At 38.4% G+C, this 10,359-nt stretch overlaps 1 protein-coding gene across 1 annotated transcript in view; it reads left to right on the top strand.

The window, feature by feature from the left end:
- The first annotated feature begins 209 nt into the window (after positions 1-209).
- C5H4orf17 (chromosome 5 C4orf17 homolog) overlaps positions 210-10,359 on the top strand; it is a 50,225-nt gene continuing 40,075 nt past the window's right edge. Inside the window, exons 1-3 of the mRNA XM_073804677.1 lie at positions 210-230; positions 3,677-3,718; positions 8,976-9,042. Of these exons, the coding sequence (XP_073660778.1) occupies positions 210-230; positions 3,677-3,718; positions 8,976-9,042 (130 nt within the window). The remainder of the gene's footprint in view (positions 231-3,676; positions 3,719-8,975; positions 9,043-10,359) is intronic.

Genomic DNA, 10,359 nt, shown 5'->3' with positions numbered 1-10,359 from the left:
CAGAGGAGGCTTTGTAGAGAGAAGACATTTAGGATAGAAACTAAATAATGATCATTTTGGCAATTAGTCAAGAAAACTCCTGTGCATTTCCATTGTCCTTTGTTCAGTGAGTATGAGAAAGAGTTTGATTTTTAATAAATCTCAAGTCTTTTACCAGCACTTGGAGGACATAGTGCATTCAACTACTTAATTAGATTTAGTCTGTCAACATGTATATGTTAACAGAAAGGGTATGTTTCTCTGGAATTGTCAAGGGAACAACACTATTGTCTGTTTCCAACTTTACTTATGCAGGTGTAGAAAGTCATACTAGGGTTGCGCTACATCCACCAAGAGGAGAGGCAAGAAAGGTCTTCCATCTCACTGTGGTCTTATAATCATTGAGTAGGCGCCACTTCTAAGGAATGGCCACCACCCAGCTCTCACCCACCTTAACTTGTGGAGGAGAGCAGTGCAAAGAAAGGGAGTCTGACCACTTTTCAGAGATTCTGGATGGTATCAAGGGGCTGATATGTCCTAACCAATTTGAAAGACTCATGGGATTCGTGTGTTTATAGGATAATGGAAGGATAGGGTATCAGGAATAATGTAAGATACAAATTTACAGGAAGCTAATGGCCACCATTAATTGAGCACCTACTATGCTTCCAGAACTCTACTGGGAGTTTTTCCTACATTCTCATATACAATCCTCAGAGCAATCCTACAAGGAAGATACTACTATTATTCCCATTTTACAGATGAGATAAGAGAAGCTCAGAAATTATACATCCCTAAATATCCTTTCTAAGTCAGAAATATTGGTTTCAAGAACATCAAGATACTCAGGCTGATGTTAATAAGTTAGGGTATGAATATAACAGGCAATCACATAAGCGTCAAAGGACAAGAAGTGAATGGTATGCCCTGAAAAAGCGAAATTTCAGGGCTAACTGACTATTTCATATCTTTGATTCCCTCTCCCTCTCTTTCTCTCTCACTCTCTCTTTCTCTCTCAGAACATAGCTTGGCCGTAAGTCTTCTATCTTTTGACTAAAGTCTCTCCATCAAGCAGTTGGGTCAGGTGTTATCTTAGTCTGTCTGGGCTGCTATAACAAAAATATCATAGACTGGGTAGTTTAAACAATAAACGTTTATTTTTCATAGTTCTGGAGGCTGGGGAGTCCAAGGTCAAGGTGCTGGCGGATTCTGTGTCTGGTGAGAGCCTACTTCCTGTTCATAGATGGCCGTCTTTTCAATGTGTCCTCACATGGTGAAAGGAGCAAGGGAGTGCTCTAGGGCCTCTTTTATAAGGGCACTAATCTCACTCACGAGGGCTCCACTCTCATGAACTAGTCACCTCCCAAAGGCCCCACCTCCAAATACCAGCTATTGGGGATTAGGTTCAAACATATGAATTTTGGGGAACGCACACATCAGTCTGTATCAGGTGTCCGGCCATGAAATAGTCAGTTAAAAATAGATGGTTGAGTTTATGCAGCTGTAGAGAGCTATACCATCTCTAATGGTATCATGAAGCTCGAAAGTGGCAGTGGAAGAATCCTAAACGAGGTCTGCCCAATTCAGAAACCCATATTTCCCCACTACTTTATAAAAAGAAGGCAGGGCAGAACAGGGTTTGAATAAGACATTCAGCTATCTATCCACAAAGGTGGCCCCCACATTTTATAAGGCCTGAGAAGGAACTCTTTAGCAAGGAGATCAGAAACCATCCAATCCAAATTCCTTATTTTATAGGCCAAATGACTTGGCAAAGCAATGTGGTTAATATTTACTTAAAAGATATTTGGAAAGGAAAAGGATGTAACTCTTCTCATGGGTGCATAAATAATCTAATAGCTTTCAAATATTGTGGGGTTTGGGCAAGGTAAAGAGGGAGGTTAGCAACAGCCAAACATTTACGTTGCTATGGCAATATGTTTAAACTGCCCAAATCCAATACTACAAATCAAGTATTGGACTTCCCTGGTGGCACAGTGGTTAAGAATCCGCCTGTCAATACAGGGGACGTGGGTTTGAGCCCTGGTCCCGGAAGATCCCACATGCCATGGAGCAACTAAGCCCGTGCACCACAACTAGTGAGCCTGCGCTCTAGAGCCCGAGCTACAGCTACTGAGTATGCGTGCCACAACTACTGAAGCCCACACACCTAGGGCCCATGCTCCATAACAAGAGAAGCCACCGCAGTGAGAAGCCCACACACTGTGATGAAGAGTAGCCCCTGCTCGCCACAACTAGAGAAAGCCTGCATGCAGCAACAAAGAACCAACATGGCCAAAAATAAAATATAAAATAAATTAATTTTAAAAAAACAAATCAAGTATTTACTTAACATTTTACTTTGACATTGAAGCCTAAGTTTTTGAGAGAGTTAAAGTTATCTCCTTTTCCCCCAAGTTAGAAAATATTTTGGCAACTTTGACCCCTGATCCTGACCTAAAGAGCATGTATAGAATGTTTAAAATATTTGTTTGTAGATCTCCTTGTGAAGGTCTTAGGAAATAATCTCAGAGAAGTGTTAAGACAAAGCCATGCAGATTTTCTTGACAGTTTTCTCTGAGTTCCAAATTCGAATTATCTGAATGTGTAGCAGATGTTTTAGTGAAATATTATGGATCAGTATGCTGAAGTGCTACTCAGATGGTAATTTTTGAGATGATGCAGAAACAGAAATATTATGTAATGATTTTTTAAAAATTGAAGTATAGTTGATTTAGAGTGCTGTTTTAGTTTCAGATATATAGCAAATTGACTCAATTATACATATCTATCTATCTACCTATCTACCTGTCTATCTATCTGTCTCTATCTTTTCTTTTTCAGATTCTTTTCCCATATAGGTTATTACAAAATATCGAGTATAATTCCCTGTTCTATACAGTAAGCCCTTGTTGCTTATCTATTTTATATATAGTAGTGTGTATATGTTATCCCAAACTCCTAATTTATCTCTCCCGCCGTTCCCATTTGGTAACCATAAGTTTGTTTTCTGTGTCTGTGTCTATTTCTGTTTTGTAAATAAGTTCATTTGTATCATTTTTTTAGATTCCACATATAAGTGATATCGTATAATAAAGTAATGCAAAATGGCATGAATTCTGCACTTTAAATAATATGAAAATATGTACCAGGGAAAGATGCAATCTACACACTGAAAACAGTTGTTTAACCATGAAGAATCTATGGTGATTTTCCACAGGATAGTATTTTTTTTAATTGATCATCACATTATATTACTAAATATAGCCAAATTTTATTGAGTGATTGCTTTACTAATGCTTTATTTACATTGCTTAGCTTAATGTTTATTAGGAAGATATTATCATACGTCACCCTTTGTAGATAAGAAAATGAAGATAATACATTAAAAAGTTGATTGAGATAAGTTTCTAAGAGGTTTTCTCCAAAGTTCTTAATAAAGAATAATAACGATGATACTAGTAGCTAGCAATTACGTAGATTTAGCATGTGCCAGGCACTAAGTGCTTTATATTTACTAAAAATTTTCAATTCAATCCTATGCAGTACTACTATATTCCTTTTTATAGATGAGGAAACCGAGGCCCAGAACCAGGTTCCCCTGCCAATGTGGGGCAGAATCAGGATTCGAACAGTTCAGCTCCAAAGTCTGCACTCATCTGTTTACTGCTCTAGTCCCAGGGCTTCGTGAAAGTAGCAAAGAAAGAATGAAAAGAGAAATTACAAAGGAAAAATTAAAGTACGTGTGGTAAATCCAAAAGAACTCAATGTTCCAGTGTGAATGCGTGGAAGAAAGTGGTTTTACTGACTAATAGGGGAGGTTGATTTGAACATGTTAAATTTTAGATAACCTTGAAATATTCTGAGTGGAATGTCAGGCTGGGAAACATGGGAATGTAATAGGCAATATAAAATGACTCAATATGTAGATTCGAGAATGTGCAAAGAGAGGTAAGAGAACTTCTTGTTTTCAGTCTGGCACGCAAGAAGCTTGGAAGTCACCACACCATCCTAACAACAAGTAATATGCTAAACAAACTGAGAAATCAACAACTCTTCTTAGAACCATAAGAGAAATGAGGTCTCAGGGCAGACTGCTGCCCCCCAATTTCTTGTATTCCAAGAAACCAATTGGAATACAGAGGATCACAGCTGACTGGAGCAGCGACTGCCAGGGAAACCAGCACTGGGTAGGAAGACCTGAACTGCAACTGAAGAATTGCTGAAGGCTCAGTTAAAAACGGAGAGAGTTAAACAACTCCAGGCGGACTCAGAAGGAGACCTCCACACTTTTGTGAGTTTTACCTCCTGGATCTCGACCGGATTCTCAGTTATTATTGGAGAAAAATCCCCTCCTGCTTCCTGCAGGGGGGATGAGAAGAGGAACCTTTTGAAATATGCCAGCATATTTTGTTCCTCTCAACAAGGCCTTCCCTCAGGAGCAGCTATTTAACCAAAGCCTAACCTTCTGGGGTTTTTATCAGAGCCTAAGTTACCTGGGGGAAGGGAAATACCCAACTCCAGCCAGCTCTAGCCATCCTGTCTCACCTAAGGGGGGTGGGAGGGGGACTGAGAAGCCCTGACGAAGTTCACAGTGCAGGGGCACAGGCTCACTGAAAGACTCATAGGGCCACAGAATCCTTCCCCTCTCCCCACACCTTACCACCGCATTACTAAATCATATTTTCATCAGTTCCTTTTACCCAGCACAACATGTCCAGATATCAAGGAAAAATTACAAGGCGTACTAAAAGAGACAGAGGAACCAGACTGTAGGAAGCAGACTCAGATATGGCAGGAATGTTGGAATTATTGGACTGGGAATTTAAAACAACTATGATTGAGATGCTAGGAGCTCTCATGGATAAAGCAGACAGCGTGCAAGAGCAGATGGGCAATGTGAACAGAGAGATGCCCTGTCCTTCCCTAGAGGGAAGTCAGGATGAGTGTAGTTTGGCATTAAGTAGGTATAAATGCTTTGCTGTTAATATTGATCTGTTGTAACGATCACTTTACCCTTTTGTAGTCTACTCTGTGATGCTGGAGCTGTGACTCTCCAAACTAAATTGCCCAGAGTCTCTTGACATGTAGTTTCCCTAAAGTTTTTGTCACGGAGAGATTTGAACATAGGAGAAGGGAGAGGGGACTTTCTTTCCAGTTCCCGTTAGTGTCACACCGTGTCACAAGGTTGGCTCCATCCGCCAGCTGCTTTAGGTGCTCGGGGCACCAGTCTTGCTTCACCCCTCAGAGGCGGCAGCAGCAGCTGGGCCCAGCTCTCTTGGCAGGGTGAGTGTGAGCTTTGCCTTCTGAGCAACCACTAGGCTGTACCCTCTCCTCGCGTGGTCTGAGCCACAACCCCGTGGGGCCCTTTTGCTCAGGTTTCTGTTCTGGCAACCCCACTACTTTCTTTTCATTCTCCCAGCCCTTTCGGAGCTTAATGCTTTTAATGTCCTTGGTGACTTCAATATGCCCTTTGTGATCTTTCTAACAATTCTATAACCAATTTTTCTGTATTAAATTCCTCTTTATTTGAAATACAGAGTTGTCTGCTTTCCTAACGGGGCATATTGATACAGTTCTTGGCAGCAGGAGTGGTTCCAGAAGCAGACCCTCAAACAAACAAGTGTTAGCGCAGATTGAGTTGATGTCTTTTTAATGGTCATAATTTGCTGAAATAGAAAGCACTGGGATGAGTATGTTTAAGGGATGTGAGAAGAAAGGCAAAGATCCAGAATCGTCAACTAAGGAGAAGCCACTAGAGATGACTAACAGGGCCCAGTTCCTCTTTCCCATGACAGGTTTATATGGGTCTGATCTGCAGTGTTTTGCACACCCTCCATGTGCCTTCAAGCAGAAGTTTTCCAGAACATTCCAAGGTGTTTGCAATATAGTACCTTTTGAATCTTTATCTGATACAGTCACTGAAAATGACTCAGCTACATATACCTATTTGTACAGTGCTATGAAATTGGTTTGAAAATGTTCATTCACTTTGTATTTTATTAATCCTAGAATGTAACCAACTCTTAATGTCTTCATCATTTTTCCAGTTTTTTATTTTTTATTTTCATTTTACCAAAGTGATACATGAATATACACACGCAAATTTTTTTTCCTACGAAGTCTAACAGCAGTAGTGGCTTTCCCACTTCTTCCTACAATTACTCCTCCCTAGAAGACACTGCTTTCAGCTTTTGAAACTTATCATGTTGTGTTTTATCTCTGCATCTCTAAGTAGCATGCATATATTCCTAACTTGGTTTTTCTTTGGGCATTTTGTTGTTCTCACTTTGAAGGATGAGAATTTGGGGCAGTCGTTACCACAAAAAGACTCTAGTTCTCCCCTGTTTCCCAAATGAGTGATAGATATTAGAGTAATTTATATTATTATGACAATTACAGATGAGCCATGCAGTTTGCACTGCTTTTTTTTTTTCTTTCTACCTGAACAATTTCATTTTTCCCTAGGATTAAATACTGGCTTTAAAAAAACTAGTTTGGTTTTGTCTTTATACTTAACAAGTAATTCAACGCCCAAAGCATAGCCAGTTGTCTAATTCTCCATTCAAGGCATGCAGATGTATCAAGTATCCCATCAATTTTGTCTTGACGGGAAGTCTCTCCCATAGTCTTTGACTTGCTCCAGAATGGCCTGGGTACACTCTGCATCTGGGGCAGTCTGTTGTGTTGCTTTCTTTTGGCTGCTGTAACAAATTACAGTAGTCCCCCTTTAGCTGAGGGGGATACGTTCAAAGACCTTTAGTAGATAGATGCCTGAAACCTTGGATATATACTGCCTGAAACAATATATATGGTACTAAACCCTATATATACTTTTTACTCAAGCCACTGATTATTTCCAAGTCTGAGGGGTTCTGGGCTTTTTGAGCAATTTTTATTTATTTATTTTAACATTAAGTGTACACATTGGTGAGCCTTGCCCAATTAATATACCTCTAAATCTACTCTAAATCTACCACCACAAACAGAATATGGAAAATTTCCATTTCCTTAAAAGTTCCCTCATGCCTCTTTGCAGTCAGTCTACCTACACACACCCAGGCCCAGGCAACCACTGATCTGCCCTATGTTAGTATAGACTGCTTAGCTTGTTCTAAAATATCATATAAATAAAATCAAGCCAGGATAAAGTCTCACGTATTTAGCTTCTTGATTCAGCATCATGTTTTTGAGATGTAAACATGTGTATATCAGTGGTCTGTTCCTTTTTATTGTGAGATAGTAGCTCATTGTATGGATTTACCATATTTGTTTATCCATCCACCAGGGGATGGACATTTCAGGTGCAATTTTGGCTAGTGTGAAAATAGCCACTAAAAACACTTGTGGACAAGTCTTTTTGCGGGCATATGTTTTCTTTCTTTTGGATAAATATGTAGGAGTGGAACGGCTGTGTCATATTGTGGGTGGATGTTGAACTTTATAAAAAATAGCCACACTATTTTCCCAAGTAGTTGTACCATTTTACATTCCCACTAAGAGTGTATGTGAATTCCAATTGTTCCACATCCTCACCAACACTCGCTGTTGACAGTCTTTTAAGTAGTAAGGCCAGACACTATGAAACTCTTAGAGGAAAACATAGGCAGAACACTCCATGACATAAATCACAGCAAGATCCTTTTTGACCCACCTCCTAGAGAAATGGAAATAAAAACAAAAATAAACAAATGGGACCTAATGAAACTTAAAAGCTTTTGCACAGCAAAGGAAACCATGACAAGACGAAAAGACAATCCTCAGAATGGGAGAAAATATTTGCAAGCAAAGCAACTGACAAAGAATTAATCTCCAAAATATACAGGCAGCCCATGTAGCTCAATATCCAAAAAACAAACAACCCAATCCAAAAATGGGCAGAAGACCTAAATAGACATTTAGATGTAGACATTTCTCTACAGATTGCCACAAACACATGAAAGAATGCTCAACCTCAGTAATCATTAGAGAAATGCAAATCAAAACTACAATGATGTATCACCTCACACCGGTCAGAATGGCCATCATCAAAAAATCTACAAACAATAAAAGCTGGATAGGGTGTGGAGAAAAGGGAATCCTCTTGCACTGTTGGTGGGAATGTAAATTGATACAGCCACTCTGGAGAACAGTATGGAGGTTCCTTAAAAAACTAAAAACAGAACTACCATACGACTCAGCAATCCCACTACTGGGCATATACCCTGAGAAAACCATAATTCAAAGAGTCACGTATCACAATGTTCATTGCAGCTCTATTCACAATCGCCAGGACATGGAAGCAACCAAAGGGTCCACTGACAGATGAATGGATAAAGAAGATGTGGCACATATATACAATAGAATATTACTCAGCCATAAAAAGAAATGAAATTGAGTTATTTGTAGTGAGGTGGATGAACCTCGAGTCTGTTATACAAAGTGAAGTAAGTCAGAAAGAGAGAAACAAATGCCATATGCTAACACATATATATGGAATCTAAAAAAAAAAAAAAAAGGTTCTGAAGAACCTAGGGGCAGGACAGGAATAAAGACGCAGATGTAGAGAATGGACTTGAGGACACGGGGAGGGGGAAGGGGTAAGCTGGGACGAAGTAAGAGAGTGGCATGGACATATATACACTACCAAATGTAAAATAGCTAGTGGGAAGCAGCCGCATAGCACAGGGAGATCAGCTCGGTGCTTTGTGACCACCTAGAGGGGTGGGATAGGGAGGGTGGGAGGGAGACGCAAGAGGGAGGGGATATGGGGATATATGTATACATATAGCTGACTCACTTTGTTATAAAGTAGAAACTAACACACCATTGTAAAGCAATTATACTCCAATAAAGATGTTAAAAAAATTTTCTTTTAGCCAAGCTATGAGTGCAGTGTTATTTCAATGTGGTCTGAATGTTCACTTACTTCAAGACTAATTTTTTGAGCATTTTGCTCTATTGGTGATCTGTATAATTTCTTTTGTTAACTGTTTAAATCTTTTACTTATTTTTAGTGGGCTGTCTTCATCCTGTTTCGTGGCAAGCGTTCTGGATACATTCTGGGTACAAGTGCTTTGCCAGGTATGTGTTGAGAATATTTTATTCCATTCTTTGGCTTGCATTTTCATTTCCTTAATGGTGTTATTTAGAGGAGCATAAATTTTTAATTTCGATAAAGTCTTATTTATCAATTTGCTCTTTTATAAGTAGTACTTTTATGTTCTAAGAAATATTTGCATTAAGCCAATATGCGAAGATTTTTCCTGTGTACTCTTCTAGAAATTATATAGTTTTAGCTTAAACATTTATGTCTATGATCCAAGTTAAGTGAATTTTTGTGTATGGTGGGAGGTAAGTGTTGGGGTTCATTTGTTTTCCTAAGGATAGCTACTTGTTCCAGCCCCATTTCTTGAAAATCTCTCCTTTTATCCATCACATTACTTTGGCGCTTTTGCTTAAACACACACAAATGTGGGTCTATTATTTCTGGATTCTGTAATCTCTAATATGTTCTATTGCTATTTGTTTATCTTTGTGCTAATATTGTACTATTTTGATTACTATAGCATTACACTAATTCCTGAGTCTTCCAACTGAGTCCTTATTTTTCAAAACTGTTTTGGAGATTCTAGGTCCTTTGAACTTTCATATAAGTTTTAGAACCAGCTTGTCATATTCTATAAAACAAGCCCACTGAGAGAGTGATTGGAATTATATTAGCTCTATAAATGAATTTGGGGTCAGATGATATCATAATAATCTTGAGTCATCTAATCCATAAACATGGTATATCTATTCTTTTATCACCATCTATAATAAGTGACAAAAAGTTAAGTAGATTTCAGGGTATAATTCTTGTACATATTTTGTTCATTTTATCCCTGAGTATTTCATATATTGAATGATATGTAAATGAAAACTATTTTCCAATATTTCATTGTTACTATATTAAAATATAATTGATTTCTATATATTGATATAGTATTCACTAACCTTGCTAAATTCACTTCCTAATTCTAGAAACTTTTGTTGCATTCCTTAGAATGTATACAATCATGACATCTGTTAATAAAAGCAGCTTTTTTCTATATCATTTTAAAAAAATTTTATTGGAGTACAATTGATTTACAATGTTGTGTTAGTTTGAGGTGTACAGCAAAGTGAATTTGTTATACATATATCCACTCTCTTTAATTTTTTTTTAGATTCTTTTCCCATACAGGCCATTGCAGAGTATTGAGTAGAGTTCCCTATGCTATACAGCAGGTTCTTATTAGTTATCTATTTTATATATAGTAGTGTGTATATGTCAGTCCCAATCTCCCAATTTATCCCTCCCCCCCTTATCCTCTGGTAACCATCAGTTTGTTTTCTACATCCATTACTCTACTTCTGTTT

Source organism: Tursiops truncatus, chromosome 5 (genome assembly GCF_011762595.2).
Source record: "Tursiops truncatus isolate mTurTru1 chromosome 5, mTurTru1.mat.Y, whole genome shotgun sequence".
Classification (NCBI taxonomy): domain Eukaryota; kingdom Metazoa; phylum Chordata; class Mammalia; order Artiodactyla; family Delphinidae; genus Tursiops; species Tursiops truncatus.
This window is presented reverse-complemented; position numbering and strand designations above follow the sequence as displayed.